General features: G+C 46.1%; 1 protein-coding gene across 1 annotated transcript in view; it reads left to right on the forward strand.

Annotated features, from left to right (window-relative positions):
• The window catches only part of LOC119972896 (mitochondrial potassium channel ATP-binding subunit-like), a 91023-nt gene that overhangs the window by 10539 nt on the left and 60771 nt on the right, over window positions 1-19713 (forward strand). Inside the window, exons 3-4 of the mRNA XM_038810441.1 lie at window positions 7901-8056; window positions 8992-9086. Of these exons, the coding sequence (XP_038666369.1) occupies window positions 7901-8056; window positions 8992-9086 (251 nt within the window). The remainder of the gene's footprint in view (window positions 1-7900; window positions 8057-8991; window positions 9087-19713) is intronic.

The following is a 19713-nucleotide window of genomic DNA, read 5'->3' on the forward strand; positions in this document are numbered from 1 at the left end:
CGTGCCCGGTGCCAGGGTTCGGAACATCTGCTCTGGACAGGAGAGGAACCTACGGTGGGAGGGAGGATCCAGTTGTCATGGTCCATGTACATCGGTAGGACGAGGAAAGAGCTTCTGCTGAGGTAGTAGAGCAGCTAGGAGTGAAATAGAAAGCAAAATCTCATGGGTAAATAATCTCTGGATTTTTACCAGAGCCACAAGCAAATTGGCATTGGACAGATAAGATTAGAGGGATGAGTGCATGGCTTAAAGATTGGTGTGGGAAAAATGTTTTTCCCTAGCTCCTGTATCCAACCCCGTCATGATTTTGAACATCTCTATCAAATCTCCCCTCAGCTGCCTTCACTCCAAGGAGAACAGTCCCAACCTCTTCAATCCATTCTCATAAATACAAAAGGTTCAGAGCCCTGTATCAAAATGCATGCAGAATTTGTAACACAAAGAATGAATTGGATTTTGGATTTGGATTTGTTTATTGTCACGTGTACTGAGGAAGTGAAAAGTATTTTTCTGCAGGCAACTCAAATGCAGATCATTTAGTACATGAAAAGAAAGTACACAAGAAGAAAAGAAAATACATAATAGGGCAACACACGGTCAATAATGTAAATACATAGACACCAACATTGGCTGAAGCATACAGGTCAGTCCATAAGAAAGTCGTTTAGGAGACGGTAACAGCGGGGAAGAAGCTGTTTTTTGTATCTGTTTGTGTGTGTTCTCTGACTTGTTAGCACAGATAGAGATAAATATTCATCACCTGAGGGGCACTTCAGAATGAGACTGGTAAATAATGATGGGGAAGCAGGAAATGGTGAAGGAGTTAAATAAATACTTTCCGTCAGTACATTGGCGCTGCGACAGCAGATGAATGGACATTGCGCGACAATCGCCAGGCAGAAATGTTCCCTTCCAGTCGGGGAACACTTCAGCAGTCAAAGGCATTTAGCCTCTGATCTCTGGGTAAGCGTTCTCCAAGGCAGCCTTCAGGACGCGCGACAACGCAGAATCGCCGAGCAAAAACTTAGAGCCAAGTTCCGCACAAATGAGTACGGCCTCAGCCGGGACCTGGGATTCATGTCACATTACATTCACCCCCCACCAGCTGGCCTGGGCTTGCAAAATCCTACCAACTGTCCTGGCTTGAGACAATTCACACCTCTTTAACCTGTGATTATCCCTCTCTCCAGTCGCACCGTTTGGACCTGTAAAGACTTAATTATCTGCAAAGACTTGCATTGAAAGTATCATAATGCATCTTTGACTTTGTCGTTATATATGTTTCTGGAACCCACCTCTTCATTCACCTGAAAAAGGAAATGTGCTCCGAAAGCTAGTGATTTGAAACAAACCTGTTGGACTTTAACCTAGTGTTGTAAGACTTCTTACTGTGCTCACCCCAGTCCAATGCCGGCATCTTCACATCATGTGCTATGAAATCCTTGATAATGGACTCCAGCAACTTCCCCACTATTGACGTTAGGCTCAGTGGTCTATAGTTCCCTGTTTTCTCTCTACCTGGGCAGCATAGTAGCACAGTCTGGAGCACTACTGCTTCATAGTGCCATGGTCCCAGGTTCGATTCCCGGCTTGGGTCACTGTCTGTGCAGAGTCTGCACGTTCTCCCCGTGTCTGCGTGGGTTTCCACCGGGTGCTCTGGTTTCCTCCCACAAGTCCCGAAAGACATGCTGTTAGGTGAATTGGACATTCTGAATTCTCCCTCAGTGTACCTGAACAGGTGCCGGAATGTGGTGACTAGCGGCTTTTCAATGTTATTGCAGTGTTAATGTAAGCCTACTTGTGACAATAAAGATTATTATTATTATTACCTCCCTATTTGAATAGTAGGGTTATATTAGCTACCTTCCAATCTGTAGGAGCCATTCCAGAGTTGAAATAATTTGGAAAATGACCAGCAGTGGATTTACTATTTCTAGGGCCACTTCCTTAAGTATTCTGGGATGAAAATGATCAGGTCCTGGAGATTTGTCTGCCTTCAATCCCATTAATTTTCCCCAAACCATTTTTTAAATTAATACTAACTTCCTTCAGCTCCTCATTAAAACTTGTGCTTCTCAAAAAATCCAGCCCATTATTCATGTCTTCCTTTGTGAAGACTGAAGCAAAGTAAGAATTTAGTTCCTCAGCCATTTCTTTGTTTCCTGTTATGAATTCCCCGTCTCTGACTGTCAGGGGCCTACATTAGTTTTTATTAATGTTTTTCTCTTTACATACCCATAGAAACTTTTACAGTTAGTTTTTATGTTCCCCACTATCTAACTCTCATATTGTATTTTCCCTTCTTAATCAATTCCTTGGTCTGCCTTTGCTGAATTTTCAACTGTTCCCAATCCTCAGGTCTATTGCTTTTTCTTGCTAATTTGTATACCTCTGCTTTGAATCTAATACTATCTCTAATTTCCCTGTAAGCCATGGTTTGGCCACAGTTCCCTTTCTACTCTTGCACCAAAGAGGAATAAACAACTTTTGGAGTTCACTTATTCGTTCCTTGAATGCTGCCATTGTCTGTCTGCTGTCCTTCCTTTCAGTAATGTTTCCCAGTCCGTCATAGCCAGCTCATGCCTCACACCATCATAGTGACCTTTTTTTAATAAACATTTTATTGAGGTATTTTTAGTATAGTAACAACAACAAAATAAACAATATACATGAAATCATAAACATAGTGCAAAAGCCATTCACCTTTCGTACAGGTCCTACCTTTATTACCTCCCCTCCCCCCGGTCTGCTGACGAATAATTTTCTGCAAAGGTGTCGACGAATGGTTGCGGTGAACCCCAACAGTGAACCTCTCAAGGCGAACTTAATCTTCTCCATACAAAGAAAGCTAGCTGCCCACAGGCTCCCCTCCGAGGTACATAGAGAAACATCAGACTTCAGAGGAGGAGGCCATTTGGCCTTTGAAGCAGCTCTGCTAGTCAGTGAGGTCATGCCTGGTCCGGTTGTGGTCTCCCTGGTGCTAGGGGCAAGGATGTCTCGGAGCGGAGGATGTCAGGAAGGGAAGATAAACAGCCAGTGGTCATGGTGCACATTGGGACAAATGATATAGGTAAAAAAGGGATGAAGTCCTAAAAGCAGAATATAGGGAGTTAGGAAGAAAGTTGAGAAGTAGGATCTCGAAGGTAGTGATCTCAGGATTACTACCAGTGCCACCTGCTAGTCAGAGTAGAAATAGCAGAATATATTGGATAAATACGTGGCTGAAGAAGTGGTGTGAGGGGGAGGGTTTCAGATTCTTGGGGCTTTGGGACCTGCACAAACTGGACAGGTTATACCTGGGTAGGATCGGGACTGTGCTTGGGTAGGGGGTACTTTCTAGAGCCCCTGGGGAGGGTTATATTAATATGGCAGGAGGATGGGAACCTATGTAACAATTCAGAGCAGGGGGAGCCAAAAACAAGAGAAAAATACAGCAAGGACAAGTGAGAGGCAGAGAAATCAAGGGCCTGTATCAGATAACAACACTAAAAATAGTAGGGACGGGTCAAGGAACATTAAAAGAATTAGCCAATTACTTGGAAAGTAACTCACTTTCTGATTCCCCAAAACATGTCCACCATCCACAAGTCTGAAGTAAGGTGTGTGATATAATACTGTTTACTTGTCTCGGTATGTGTGACTCCAACTGTACTCAAAAAGCTAGACACCTTTCAAGACAAAGCAGCCCACTTGATTGGTACTCAATCCTCCACCTTAAATATTCCCTCCCACCACTGACGCACAGTGGCAGCCGTGTTTACCGCCCACATGATGCACTGCAGCAACTCACCAAAGCTCCTTCAACAACATCTAGAATAGAATAAAATTGTGACATCACAGAAGGAGGTCGAGCAGCTCGCTGGGTTGTCCCAGCTGTCCACAAGAGCAATTTAGCTAGTTCCAGTCCGCTACTCATTCTGAACCCCTGACCTCTACCACCAAGAACAAGGATATCAGACTGATTGGATTACCACCATCTGCAAGTTCCCCATCACTCACACACAATCCTAACTTGGAAATATATCCACCTATTCTTCATCAAAGGCCCGACATTGCACGGACGTTTCATTCTAGATTTCTATCAAAATCATATTTTGCCACCTGCCATGGCAGGATTCGAACCCGTGTCCCCAGAGCATTTTCCTGGGCCTCTGGATTACTAGCCCAGTGGCACTATGCCACTACCTCCCTGTAATTTCTTTTTAAAAAATAAATTTAGTGTACCCAATTAATTTTTTCCAATCAAGGGGCAATTTTAGTGTGACCAATCCACCTACCCTGCACAACTGAAATGAAAAAAAATGAGAATCACTTATTGTCACGAGTAGGCTTCAATGAAGTTACTGTGAAAAGCCCCTAGTCGCCACATTCCGGCGCCTGTTTGGGGAGGCTGGTACGGGAATTGAACCGTGCTGCTGGCCTGCCTTGGTCTGTTTTCAAAGCCAGCGATTTAGCCCTGTGCTAAACCAGCCCCTACCCCAGCCACAACTTTGGGGTGTGGGAGCGAAACCCACGCAGACACGGGGCGAATGTGCAAACTCCACGCGGACAGTGACCCAGAGCTGGAATTGAAACTGGTAGCTCGGCGCCGTGAGGTAGCAGGGCTAACCCACTGTGCCACTGTACTGCCTGACCTCCCTGTAATTTCAATAAGATCATGGGTGGAACTTTCCCAAGCCGCACGTGATGGGTTTGGTGGCAGGCGGCTTGAAGAATCTGGCTAGAGGCAGAAAGTCGAAATCCCGCTGGCGTCAAATCGCGTTGCAATTCTCCCACTGGTATGTTAATGGCGGGTCACTCTTCCAGTTGGCAGTTGGCGCAACCACCAATTACATCTCATGAATGCTCCTTAAGACAGCTGCCCACTGGCATCCCATCGGGCCTTCCAATCTTGCGTCATGCCAGCTGAAAATTATGCTGGCGTCAAACCTGATTGGCACTGAGTGGAGTGCGCAAGGCAGTCTTGAATTCGGCAGAGACTTCGGGGTGAGTGGAACAACTTTCTGCCACAGTGCTGCACTGCTCCCGATGCACTGCTCCCGATGCACTGCTCCCGATGCACTGCTCCCGATGCACTGCTCCCGATGCACTGCTTCCGATGCACTGCTCCCGATGCACTGCTCCCGATGCACTGTTCTCCATTCTGCCAGGAAAGACCGGGTCCTGCCTACATCTCCACTGCACTGGTCTTATGGACTGGCCCTTGGACCGTCCTACGTCACCACCTCGGTTCAGTCCTGTGTTTGGGGTGGGGGAGTACGGGAGCACAGCCTCCCCTCCCCCAATGTCACACACCAGTGTCTATCTGGACAACACTGTGCTGCGTGCCTCATGCAGCCAGTGTAACAACAGTGCGAGGTGAAGCCGAGGAGTGTGTCGGGGGGGGGGGGGGGGGGGGGGGGGGGTTTCCCTAATGATGGGTGGCAATGTGGAATGAGGGCTGTTCAAGAAGTTGGGGGAAGGTTGAGGGCTCACCATAGCATGCTGAGGGGCAAGGATGGGGTAGAAGATGACAAACATCGGAAGGCAGAGGGAAGACGAAGGGGAAGGAAGCTGGAGCCTGACAACCCTCCATGGAAAATACTCATAGAAGGAGGGTCAAGGAGTCAGACAGCACAGAAAAGGCCCTTCGGCCCATAAGAGTCTGCACTGATTAAAAACAACCAACCAACTATTCTAATCCCATTTCCCCGCTCTTGGCCCATAGCCTTGGACGCCTTGGGATTGCAAGTGCGCATCTAAATATGAGGGTCAAAGGAATGCCACATTGTTTACTGGAAGAAGATGCAGGAAGATTCCAAATGTGTTGGGCAAAGGTCCAAGTGGGGCTTGGGCACCTTGCTGGCGATGGGCCTGGGAGGAAGGTGGTTGAATCAAGGACAGACCTTTTCCCTCTGGGTTGCTGACATTCTGTACAGTCTGATGAAGACAGCTGGGCCGGAGAGTGTGTCAGGTGTGTGCCGGACTAGTCTTTGAATATGGGGGTCAAGACCTTTGAACCCGCCAGGTAACGGCGGGCAGCCGAATCAGCTGACGGCCCACCAGGTGATGGGGAGGGGAACACATTTGTGCATAATTAATTAGGTTCCAGGCGCAGAATCTGGTGCAGACCCCACTATTCTGGTTAGCAGGAACCAGCTACCACTGCACTCAGTCTCAGAATGGGAGAATTCTGCCCCATGGCTGATGGGATTGTGGTATAACTCTGCTTCCTGCCGGGTCTAGGATGAGTAAGTTCTTTGGGGCGAAGACAGGTGTGTCAGGTGTTCGGGGAGTCCAGCGAACCATGCCCATATGTTCTGGGCATGCCCGGCACTGGAGGAGTTCTGGAAGGGGGTAGCAAGGACGGTGTCGAGGGTGGTGGGATCCAGGGTCAAGCCAGGCTGGGGACTTGCGATTTTTGGGGTTGGGGTGGAGCCGGGAGTGCAGGAGGCGAAAGAGGCCGGTGTGCTGGCCTTTGCATCCCTAGTAGCCCAGCGGAGGATCTTGCTACAGTGGAAGGATGCGAGGCCCCCAAGCGTGGAGACCTGGATCAATGACATGGCGGGTTTTATTAAGCTAGAGAAGGTCAAATTTGCCCTGAGAGGATCGGTACAAGGGTTCTTTAGGTGGTGGCAACCTTTCCTCGACTTTCTGGCTCAACGATAGGGTACTGGGTCAGCAGCAGCAGCAACCCGGGGGGGAGGGGGGGAAAAGGGGGGGGGGGGGGAGAGAGAAAGGGGGGGGAGAGAGAAAGGGGGGGGGAGAGAGAAAGGGGGGGGAGAGAGAAAGGGGGGGGAGAGAGAAAGGGGGGGGAGAAAGAGGGGGGGGAGAAAGAGGGGGGGGAGAAAGGGGGGGGGGAGAAAGAGGGGGGGAGAAAGAGGGGGGGAGAAAGAGGGGGGGGAGAAAGAGGGGGGGGAGAGAGAAAGGGGGGAGAGAGAAAGGGAGGGGGAGAAAGAGGGGGGGGGAGAAAGAGGGGGGGGGAGAAAGAGGAGGGGGAGAGAAAGAGGGGGGAGAGAAAGAGGGGGGAGAGAAAGAGGGGGGAGGGAGAAAGAGGGGGGGGAGGGAGAAAGAGGGGGGGAGAAAGGGGGGGAGGGAGAAAGAGGGGGTTGGAGAAAGAGGAGGGAGAAAGGGGGGGGTGGGACGTTGACTATGTTTGCTTATTTAATTTTAATTTATTTTTAAGTTCTCTTGTTTACTGGGTTGGAGGGGGGTGTGATACATGCGTTGATACGGTCTTGGGGGTGTTACAGTTATTATGGTGTTTTATTGTTGCTTTTCATTGTTTGTTATATTTTCTGTAAAAAATTCCAATAAAAATTATTTTTAAAAAAAACTGCTTCCTGTCTACCTACATACGTTTTGACTTCCTTGTCACTCAAGAATCTATTTAACTTAGTGTTAAAAATATTCGGTGACTCATGTGATGATTGGAACATTTTAGGAATATTGGCTTCTAAATATTTTTTTATAATCTTTATTGTCACAAGTAGGCTTACATTAACACTGCAATAAAGTTACGATAAAAATCCCCTAGTCGCCACACTCCGGCGCCTGTTCGGGTACACAGAGGGAGAATTCAGAATGTCCAATTCACCTAACAGCATGTCTTTTGGGACTTGTGGGAGGAAACCGGAGCACCCGGAGGAAACCCACACACACAGGGGGAGAAGGTGCAGACTCTGTACAGACAGTCACCCAAGCTGGGAACCGAACCTGGGACCTGGCGCTGTGAAGCCATGTGCTGCTCAGGACATGGTAGGAAAGCTTAGACCACAACCAGGTCAGCCCTGATCAGATAGAATGGCAGAGCAGACTCAAAGGGCCAAATGGCCTACTCCTGTTCCTCTTTATCAATGTGCCTCTGTCCCTCTATATCTAGAATCTGTTGCTGATGCTCCTATTCCTTCCACTATTCCAGTTTGCCTGTGGCGCAGCACTACTGAATACTCAGATCCCACTATTCCTGGGAGACCTGATGAACGCTGTTGTCCAGTGCCTGCGGACGAACCCAGCCTGCTACTTCAGGGCCATGAAGGCACCATGTGTAAAACTGCTGGTTACCTACACGCTGCAGGTAAGATCCAAGGAGCCACCATGGAGTCTGTGCACTGAGCTGTCAATTTCTGCACCATTTTTTGATCTACATACGGAGTAAAGATCAATCTGTTTGAAATAGCTGCCATGGGAGTGTTTGATGGGGACAGTGTAGCGGGAGCTTTACTCTGTATCTAACCCTGTGCTGTCCCTGTCCTGGGAGTGTTTGATGGGGACAGTGTAGAGGGAGCCTTACTCTGTATCTAACCCCATGCTGTACCTGTCCTGGGAGTGTTTGATGGGGACAGTGTAGAGGGAGCTTTACTCTGTATCTAACCCCATGCTGTACCTGTCGTGGGAGTGTTTGATGGGGACAGTGTAGAGGGAGCGTTACTCTGTATCTAACCCCGTGCTGTACCTGCTCTGGGAGTGTTTGATGGGGACAGTGTAGAGGGAGCTTTACTCTGTATCTAAACCCGTGCTGTACCTGTCCTGGGAGAGTTTGATGGGGACAGTGTAGAGGGAGCTTTACTCTGTATCTAACCCCGTGCTGTACCTGCTCTGGGAGTGTTTGATGGGGACAGTGTAGAGGGAGCTTTACTCTGTATCTAACCCCGTGCTGTACCTGTCCTGGTAGTGTTTGATGGGGACAGTGTAGAGGGAGCTTTACTCTGTATCTAACCCTGTGCTGTACCTGTCCTGGAAGTGTTTGATGGGGACAGTGTGGAGGGAGCTTTACTCTGTATCTAACCCCGTGTTGTACCTGTCCTGGGAGTGTTTGATGTGAGCATTATAGAGGGAGCTTTACTCTGTATCTAGGATTCTGTGACACTGGACGTTCAAAATGCAAACTGTGTTACTCCACTGCCCAAACATTTCTGCTTTTATTGAGTGTGAAATTCTGAACTGCAATAAATGTTTGAGATTGTGCCTTGGATCTGTCATTTAACAACACTTCTGTCTTCTGTTTCTTAGGGTGTCCTGACTTGTTTTTACATCACTCTCCTGTCCAGAGTCGGCGAGCGAGTTGCTGCCAGCATAAGGAAAGAATTGTTTGCCACCCTGCTGAGGTCTGTCTTTGCTGAGATTCTGAAAAGATTCCCCATGTTAATATTAAAAATTAAATTGTAATATGAGCTCTGTAGTTTAATGAACAGCACGGTAGCATTGTGGTTAGCACAATCGCTTCACAGCTCCACGGTCCCAGGTTCGATTCCCGGCTTGGGTCACAGTCTGTGCGGAGTCTGCACGTTCCTCCCCGTGTGTGCGTGGGTTTCCTCCGGGTGCTCCGGTTTCCTTCCACAGTCCAAAGAGGTGCAGGTTAGGTGGATTGGCCATGCTAAATTGCCCTTAGTGTCCAAAATTGCCCTTAGTGTTGGGTGGGGTTACTGGGTTATTGGGATAGGGGGAGGTGTTGACCTTGGGTAGGGTGCTCTTTCCAGGAGCCGGTGCAGGCTCGATGGGCCGAATGGCCTCCTTCTGCATTGTAAATTCTATGATTTACGATCTGTCAGTGGCCTTGCCTTCCGTTATCTTGTCTCCCTATGGACCAGGATTTCAGCTCTAATGGAGAGATGTGGGCTGTAGAAATGTAATAGAATTTCACAGGATGAAACAAGTAACAGTGATTAGGGAAACATTTAATCAGTGAGTAGGTTTGCTAAAGTTCAGACTTCCTACCACCTGAGAAGTGCTTTTCATCATGGTAATAAACAACGCAATGATTAGTGATTTATTGATGTTGTGTTGGAAGATTTAGAATGGTAATCTTGTCCTTTTCGGCAAGAGCGTTGGAGTACAAGGATAAAGATTTCTTACTACAATTTGGTGAGACCACACTGCGAACACTGCTATTTTGCTCCATTTATTAAAGGAAGGACACACTTGCATTGGAGACGGCACAGCAAAGACTCACTAGATTCCTTCCTTGGGAGAGAGAGAGGGTTGTGCTGTGATGAGAGGCTGAGTAAATTGGGATAATATTCTCTGGAGTTTGATGAACGAGAGGTTTTCTCGTTGAAATGTACAAGATTCTCAGGGACTTGACAGGGTAGGCACTGAGAGGTTGGTTCCGCTGGATGGGGAATCTACAAGACGTGGGGGGGGGGGGGGGCACAGTGTCAGGATAAGGGGGCAATCATTTACAATTCAGATGAGTAGATATTTCTTGATTCAAAAGGGTTGTGAATCTTTGGAATTCTCTACCGCAGTGGGTTGTGGATGACCCACTGTTGAATATATTTAAGGCTGGAGTGGATAGATTTTAGGAATTCAGAGGACATTGGAGTGGGTGGGAGGGTGGCATTGAGCAAGAAGATAAGCCATAATGGCATTGAATGACAGAGCAGGCTTGAGGAGCCTGCTTTTGTTTCTTATGTTCTTGTGTATTACATGGTGGAACGGGCTCAAGGGGCTGAATGGCATCCTTCTGTTCTTATGTCTACCATTTCACTGACTAACCCCAGTGAGAGCCCTGTCAGACTAGCTTGTACTGTTCAATCGGTGAAAGATGTGCAAAATGAAAAAATGAAATGAAAATCGCTTATTGTCACGAGTAGGCTTCAAATGAAGTTACTGTGAAAAGCCCCTAGTCGCCACATTCCAGCGTCTGTTCAGGGAGGCTGGTACGGGAATTGAACCTGCGCTGCTGGCCTGCCTTGGTCTGCTTCAAAAGCCAGCTTTTTAGCCCTGTGCTAAACCCGGCCCTGAAATAATCCAAGACTGTCACCATAAATTTCTGCAAGGCGAGCCATGATTGGCAGATTTAATAAAACGTTTTCAGTGAAGTGAATGGGTGGAGGGGGAATGCATTAGCTGTAAAATGCAAAAGGTGACAGCTGAAGTTTAAAAGACTAAGATTGGTGGATTTTTGATGGGTAAGAGCATCCAGGGTGAAGGCATATGGAACAAATTTGGGTAAATTGAGTTGATGTCCAGATCAGCCCTGATCTAACTGAATGGCAGAACGGGTTTAAGTGGCTGAGTGACATCTGGCCGGACCTAATGTTTGTGCATATGGATAGTGACAGTCACGAGGGGATTGGACAGATTCCATTGGGAGAAACTTTCCACTGATGAAAGGATCGAGACTGAGAAGGCGCAAGTTTAAGGTGATTGGTAAAAGAAGCAAGAGCGATGTGAGAAAAAAACTCTTTCACACAGCGGGTGGCTAGGGTGTGGAATGTGTGGCCTGAGAGTATGGCGGAGGCAGGTTCAATTGAGGCATTCAAAAGGAAATTGGATTGTTATCTGAAGAGGAAGAACGTGCAAGATTACGGGGAGGGGCAGCACGATGGCCTAGTGGTTAGCACAACCGCCTCACGGCACTGAGGTCCCAGGTTCGATCCCGGCTCTGGGTCACTGTCCGTGTGGAGTTTGCACATTCTCCCCGTGTCTGCGTGGGTTTCGCTCCCACAACCCAAAAACGTGCAAGCTAGGTGGATTGGCCACGCTAAATTGCCCCTTAATTGGAAAAATGATTGGGTACACTAAATTTAAAAAAAAAGATTACATAAGAACATAAGAACTAGGAGCAGGAGTAGGCCATCTGGCCCCTCGAGCCTGCTCCGCCATTCAATGAGATCATGGCTGATCTTTTGTGGACTCAGCTCCACTTTCCGGCCCGAACACCATAACCCTTAATCCCTTTATTCTTCAAAAAACTATCTATCTTTACCTTAAAAACATGTAATGAAGGAGCCTCAACTGCTTCACTGGGCAAGGAATTCCATAGATTCACAACCCTTTGGGTGAAGAGGTTCCTCCTAAACTCAGTTCTAAATCTACTTCCCCTTATTTTGAGGCTATGCCCCCTAGTTCTGCTGTCACCCGCCAGTGGAAACAACCTGCCCGCATCTATCCTATCTATTCCCTTCATAATTTTAAATGTTTCTATAAGATCCCCCCTCATCCTTCTAAATTCCAACGAGTACAGTCCCAGTCTACTCAACCTCTCCTCATAATCCAACCCCTTCAGCTCTGGGATTAACCTAGTGAATCTCCTCTGCACACCCTCCAGCGCCAGTACGTCCGTTCTCAAGTAAGGAGACCAAAACTGAACACAATACTCCAGGTGTGGCCGCACTAACACCTTATACAATTGCAACATAACCTCCCTAGTCTTAAACTCCATCCCTCTAGCAATGAAGGACAAAATTCCATTTGCCTTCTTAATCACCTGTTGCACTTGTAAACCAACCTTCTGTGACTCATGCACTAGCACACCCAAGTCTCTCTGAACAGCGGCATGCTTTAATATTTTATCGTTTAAATAATAATCCCGTTTGCTGTTATTCCTACCAAAATGGATAACCTCACATTTGTCAACATTGTATTCCATCTGCCAGACCCGAGCCCATTCACTTAACCTATCCAAATCCCTCTGCAGACTTCCAGTATCCTCTGCACTTTTCGCTTTACCACTCATCTTAGTGTCATCTGCAAACTTGGACAAATTGCCCTTGGTCCCCAACTCCAAATCATCAATGTAAATTGTGAACAATTGTGGGCCCAACACGGATCCCTGAGGGACACCACTAGCTACTGATTGCCAACCAGAGAAACACCCATTTATCCCAACTCTTTGCTTTCTATTAATTAACCAATCCTCTATCCATGCTACTACTTTACCCTTAATGCCATGCATCTTTATCTTATGCAGCAACCTTTTGTGTGGCACCTTGTCAAAGGCTTTCTGGAAATCCAGATATACCACATCCATCGGCTCCCCGTTATCTACTGCACTGGTAATGTCCTCAAAAAATTCCACTAAATTAGTTAGGCACGACCTGCCTTTTACGAACCCATGCTGCGTCTGCCCAATGGGACAATTTCTATCCAGATGCCTCGCAATTTCTTCCTTGATGATAGATTCCAGCATCTTCCCTATTACCGAAGTTAAACTCACTGGCCTATAATTTCCTGCTTTCTGCCTACCTCCTTTTTTAAACAGTGGCGTCACGTTTGCTAATTTCCAATCCACCGGGACCACCCCAGAGTCTAGTGAATTTCGGTAAATTATCACTAGTGCATCTGCAATTTCCCTAGCCATCTCTTTTAGCACTCTGGGATGCATTCCAACAGGGCCAGGAGACTTGTCTACCTTTAGCCCCATTAGCTTGCCCATCACTCCCTCCTTAGTGATAACAATCGTCTCAAGGTCCTCACCTGTCATAGCCTCATTTCTATCAGTCACTGGCATGTTATTTGTGTCTTCCACTGTGAAGACCGACCCAAAAAACCTGTTCAGTTCCTCAGCCATTTCCTCATTTCCCATTATTAAAACTCCCTTCTCATCCTCTAAAGGACCAATATTTACCTTAGCCACTCTTTTTTGTCTTATATATTTGTAGAAACTTTTACTATCTGTTTTTATATTCTGAGCAAGTTTACTCTCATACTCTATCTTACTCTTCTTTATAGCTTTTTTAGTAGCTTTCTGTTGCCCCCTAAAGATTTCCCAGTCCTCTAATCTCCCAGAAATCTTTGCCACTTTATATGCTTTTTCCTTCAATTTGATACTCTCCCTTATTTCCTTAGATATCCACGGTCGATTTTCCCTCTTTCTTCCGTCCTTCCTTTTTGTTGTTATAAACCTTTGCTGAGCACTGTGAAAAATCGCTTGGAAGGTTCTCCACTGTTCCTCAACTGTTCCACCATAAAGTCTTAGCTCCCAGTCTACCTTAGCTAGTTCTTCTCTCATCCCCTTGTAATCTCCTTTGTTTAAACACAAAACACTAGTATTTGATTTTACTTTCTCACTCTCCATCTGTATTTTAAATTCCACCATATTGTGATCGCTCCTTCCGAGAGGATCCCTAACTATGAGATCATGAATCAATCCTGTCTCATTACACAGGACAAGATCTAGGACCGCTTGTTCCCTCGTAGGTTCCATTACATACTGTTCTAGGAAACTATCGCGGATACATTCTATAAACTCCTCCTCACGGTTGCCTTGACCGACCTGGTTAAACCAATCGACATGTAGATTAAAATCCCCCATGATAACTGCTGTACCATTTCTACATGCATCAGTTATTTCTTTGTTTATTGCCTGCCCCACCATCTCGTTACTATTTGGTGGCCGATAGACTACTCCTATCAGTGACTTTTTCGCCTTACTATTCCTGATTTCCACCCAAATGGATTCAACCTTATCCTCCATAGCACCGATGTCATCCCTTACTATTGCCCGGATGTCATCCTTAAATAACAGAGCAACACCACCTCCCTTACCATCCACTCTGTCCTTCCGAATAGTTTGATACCCTCGGATATTTAACTCCCAGTCGTGACCATCCTTTAACCATGTTTCAGTAATGGCCACTAAATCATAGTCCTTCACGATGATTTGTGCCACCAACTCATTTACTTTATTCCGAATACTACGAGCATTCAGGTAAAGTACACTTATGTTGGTTTTTTTACCTCTGTTTTGAATCTTAACATCTCCAGTTTTATTCCTTTTGTTATTACTGGGCCTATTCACTGTGCTCCCCTCAGTCACTGTACCTTGTACTGTCGCCCTTATGGATTTCTGACTATGTCTTCTCTGCCTTGCACTTTTCCCCTTACTTCCTTTTGTTTCTGTCCCTGTTTTACTACCTTCCAACTTCCAGCATTGGTTCCCATCCCCCTGCCACATTAGTTTAAACCCTCCCCAACAGCTCTAGAAAACACCCCCCCTAGGACATCGGTTCCAGTCCTGCCCAAGTGCAGACCGTCCGGTTTGTACTGGTCCCACCTCCCCCAGAACCGGTCCCAATGCCCCAGGAATTTGAATCCCTCCCTCTTGCACCATCTCTCGAGCCACGCATTCATCCTATCTATCCTGACATTCCTACTCTGACTAGCTCGTGGCACTGGTAGCAATCCTGAGATTATTACCTTTGAGGTCCTACTTTTTAGTTTAACTCCTAACTCCCTGAATTCCGCTTGTAGGACCTCATCCCGTTTTTTACCTATATCGTTGGTGCCTATGTGCACCACGACAGCTGGCTGTTCACCCTCCCCCCCTAGAATGTCCTGCAGCCGCTCCGAGACATCCTTGACCCTTGCACCAGGGAGGCAACATACCACCCTGGAGTCTCGATTGCGTCCACAGAACCGCCTGTCTATTCCCCTTACGATCGAGTCCCCTATCACTATAGCCCTGCCATTTTTCTTCCTGCCCTGCTGTGCAGCAGAGCCAGCCACGGTGCCATGAACCTGGCTGCTGCTGCCTTCCCCTGGTGAGCCATCTCCCTCAACAGTATCCAAAGCGGTATATCTGTTTTGCAGGGAGATGACCGCAGGGGACACCTGCACTGCCTTCCTACTCTTGCTCTTTCTTTTGGTCACCCATTTTCTATCTCCCTCAGTAACCTTCACCTGCGGTGTGACCAACTCGCTAAACGTGCTATCCACGACCTCCTCAGCATCGCGGATGCTCCAAAGTGAGTCCATCCGCAGCTCCAGAGCCGTCAAGTGGTCTAACAAGAGCTGCAACTGAACACACTTCTTGCACGTGAAGGAGCCAGGGACAGTGGACGTGTCCCTGAGCTCCCACATCGCACACGAGGAGCATGACACGGGTCTGGGATCTCCTGCCATGTCTTAAACCCTTGGTAAACTTAAACAACTACAATTTCAAAATAAAAATAAATAAATTAGACAATGAAAAGAAAAAGAGAGACTACTTACCAGTCACTTACCAGGGTAAAAAAGCACCTCCTCACACTCTGCACTGAATTACCTCACTGCACCAAATTACCAAATTTCAATCCTCCACTCTGTACGAGTCTCACTCCGGATGAGTCTCCTGGAAAGTGCTTGCTTACTTTGTGCGCAGTCTTTCTGTCTTTTATACAGACCTCAGCTAACCGATGACTCAAAAAATTACCTTAACTTCAAAGAGAAGAATACAATGTGCCCCTCAACAGGCCTCAAGTGATTTCAACAGGCCTCAAGTGATTCAACAGGCCTCAAGTGATTCAACAGGCCTCAAGTGATTTCAACAGGCCTCAAGTGATTACGGGGAGAAGGAAGGAGAATGGGACTCTGGTCATTTACTCATTCGATGAGCTTGGTGCAGGCAGAATCGGCCAAATGGCCTCCTGTCTTGTGCCAATTCTTTTTAAAATTTAGATTACCCAACTTATTTTTCCAATTAAAGGACAATTTAGCGTGGCCAATCCACCTTCCCTGCACATCTTTTTGGGTAGTGGGGGAAGACCCACGCAGACATGGGGAGAATGTGCAAATCCCAGACAGACAGTGACCCGGGGCCAGGATCGAATCCAGGTCCTGGGTGCTGTGAGGCAGCAGTGCTAACCTCTGTGCCATGTGCTGTACCAATTCTTTATGATCTTATTTTGGTTTTTTTCGCTTATCCGCCAACCTCTGAACAGGCTGTACACTCTGTTACACCTCTTCCACTGGGATAATGGATTTTCCTCCCACTCTGATAAACCTCACTTGATTATTCTGTTTTACTGAGTGTCTTTCTCGTACTTTTTTAAGCCACCAGCACTGCGTCTTCACATACCCATCTTTATTACAATGAACACATTTAAGTTTTCTTATCTCTCTTCCACTGTCATAAGTTTTCTTTTTACTATGAGGCACACTGTCAACATCACCAACTTAACATCACCAACAATGGGCAGCACAGTAGCATAGTGGTTAGTACTATGGCTTCACAGTGCCAGGGTTCCAGATTCGATTCCCAGTTTGGTCACTGTCTGTTTGGAGTCCGCACATTCTCCCCGTGTCTGTGTGGGTTTCCTCTGTGTGTTCCGGTTTCCTCCCACAAGTCCCGAAAGACATGCTGTTAGGTAATTTGGACATTCTGAATTCTCCCTCTGTGTAACCGAACAGGCGCCGGAATGTGGAGACTAGGGGATTTTCACAGTAACTTCATTGCAGTGTTAATGCAAGCCTACTTGTGACAATAATAAAGATTGTTATTATAAACCTCCTTTGCGTTTGACCACCTGTGAATTTCTCATTTCCCCAGTTTCTATCCTTCACAGATTGAAATTGATGTTGAAAACCAAACTTTGTTTTATGAACCAATTCAAAATTATCTGCCATTTCTTCTGCCAGTCTAGCAATTTGCCCTTCCACATGAGTTCTCACTGCTGTGGGAAGTGAACCCTTGAATTCCTCCAAAACAATTACTTCATAAGAGCGTCATACATTTGGTCTATTTTAAATAATCTAATCCACCTATCAAAATTATTTTGTTTAATTCTTTCAAATTCTAAATGTCTAACCTAGTTCTTTCCTTAGATTTTGAAACTTTTGTTTGTAGGTTTCTAGCACTAGTTTATGTGCACTTAACATGGTTTGCCTCACCTCATTATAATCCCTAGATACCTCATCTGAGAGTGATGCAAACACTTCACTGGCTCTACCTACCAACTTTGTTTGAACCAACACTACCCACATGGTCTTTGGGCAATTCAATTGTCTATCCACTTTATCAAATGAAATGAAAAATACTTCCACATCTTTCTCATCAAATCTTGCCATTGCTTGAATATTTTTAAACAAATCCCTACAAAGCTTTTGACGAGTAAGAATTTATTCTTCCTTTAGACTTTCCTCAGCTTTTACATTTAACTCCAACCTTTTAGATTGATGTTCTCCCTTGAGTGCCAGTTTCTGAAGATCAAATTCTCCCTCTCTTTCGTTATCACTTTCTTTGCTAATTTTTCTATTTCTACCTCAAGTTTCCTCCTTTCCAAATCCTTTTCTAAAAGCCCCATCCTTTTAATTTCTTTTGCTATTGCCAGTCTCTCTTTTCTCTCCCTGCGAATTTCTTCAGTTCTATTTCTTTCTGTTCATCTTTTTCCTGCATTTCTAATTGTTTAACTTGGAATTGAATTCTAGCTAATTCTAATGATTCAGGCTGTGTCTCTGGCAAATTGAAATATTGAGCTATGGCTTGTATTATCTCCACCTTCCTCACCCCTTTTGATAATGTTCACTCAGCTTCCCTGGCAAACCCAAATGTTTTACTTTAGTTTCCCTTTGTAAACCATCTTCAGTAATCGCTTCCACACCCAGGAAAACTTTTGCAACTGCAAGAGCCATCTCCAGTCACTCCCTATTTAAATTTCAAACCCTGAAAGAATGCAATCATTCCACACGCACTCACTGTCTTTAATTTCAACAACCCCAAACAAAGAATTATGCTTAAGATCCCGGACGAGCCCCCAATTGTATTGCAATCCCAAACCAGACCCCAACAGTGGCTAAGATACTGGACCGAAACCCCAATATTTTGTTTATTTTAAGACTATGTGGAAAGAATGATCACTCTCGGAGTGATTGCATGAAAAAATAGGGCTTTGGTATTTCTAAAACAAGACTTTATTATGAATACAATGTTAAAGTGCTTAATTTCACACCCGAAAAGAACAGCTTACCCCTTAACACTACTACTCAATTTCCCATTAAACAACAAGAAAAGAAACATACAGCTCTCGATTCAGCTTAAAATTAGTATGCCATATAGTACGATTTGCTTTATAAAACCGATTTGGCTCTGGTTAGAACACCTTCAGACTCTGGCTGAATATATTCAAAAAGCTGGTTTAACTGGTGTTTCAGCTTCTGCCATATCCCTAGACAAGGCTGCTCTGCTTTAAATAGTATTACTCTTTTATAACTATTCTACTGTGAGAGAGTATGTGGAGGCATTATTATTGTCGCTGGACCTATAATCCAGAGACCCAGAATCATTCTCTGGGGATCCGTGTTCGAATCCCGCTACAGCAGATGGTGAAATTTGAATGAAATTTAAAAAAAATCTGGAATTAAAAGCCTGAAGATGACCATGAAACCATTGTCTCGAAAACCCACCTAGTTCACTAATGTCCTTTCGAGAAGAAAATGTATTGTCCTTACCTGGTCTGGCCTACATGTGACTCCAAATCCACAGCAATGTAGTTGACTGTTAACTGCCCTCCGGGATGGGTAATAAATGCTGACCCAGCCAGCGACACCCACATCCCATGAACAAATAGAAAGAAATTGGGGGCTCAGTTTCAGGCAGATCAGAATTCACCTCTTTGCTTTCCCAAAGCTTCTCCAAAACTAAACTTCCTCTCTTCGTTCCAGTTGCCCCACCCAGCAACCACCTCACCTCCCCAAGCTGAAAAGCAATTTTATCTCTGCATGCTGCAAGAACACATTAACCCCCCAGAGACTTGCCCTGTCAAACCACATCCCGCTGGTCAATTTCACCTGCTGTTTCCTACAAGCAAAACAAAACCCTTTCTAACAACATTTTTTTTAAATTAGGGAGAAATTTAGCGTGGCCAATCCACCTACCCTGCACATCTTTAGGTTGCGGGGGGTGAGACCCATGCAGAGATGGGGAGAATGTGCAAACTCCACACGGACAGTGACCCGGGGCCGGGATTGAACCTGGGTCTTCAGAGCCGTGAGGCAGCGGTGCTAACTACTGCCACACCGCTGTGCCGCCCCACTTTTTAAAACCATGACCACTGCAGTCAAACACACTGTAACCCCGGGCTTTTAACCCTTAAATTGTTCCAATATTTAGAATATTTATTCCCCGGAACGGGGAGTGGTGTAGCCCTGCCAACTCTGGAACGGGGAGTGCTGTAGCCCTGCCAACTCTGGAAAGGGGAGTGGTGTAGCCCTGCCAACTCTGGAAAGGGGAGTGGTGTAGCCCTGCCAACT

Source organism: Scyliorhinus canicula, chromosome 10 (assembly GCF_902713615.1).
Source record: "Scyliorhinus canicula chromosome 10, sScyCan1.1, whole genome shotgun sequence".
NCBI lineage: Eukaryota > Metazoa > Chordata > Chondrichthyes > Carcharhiniformes > Scyliorhinidae > Scyliorhinus > Scyliorhinus canicula.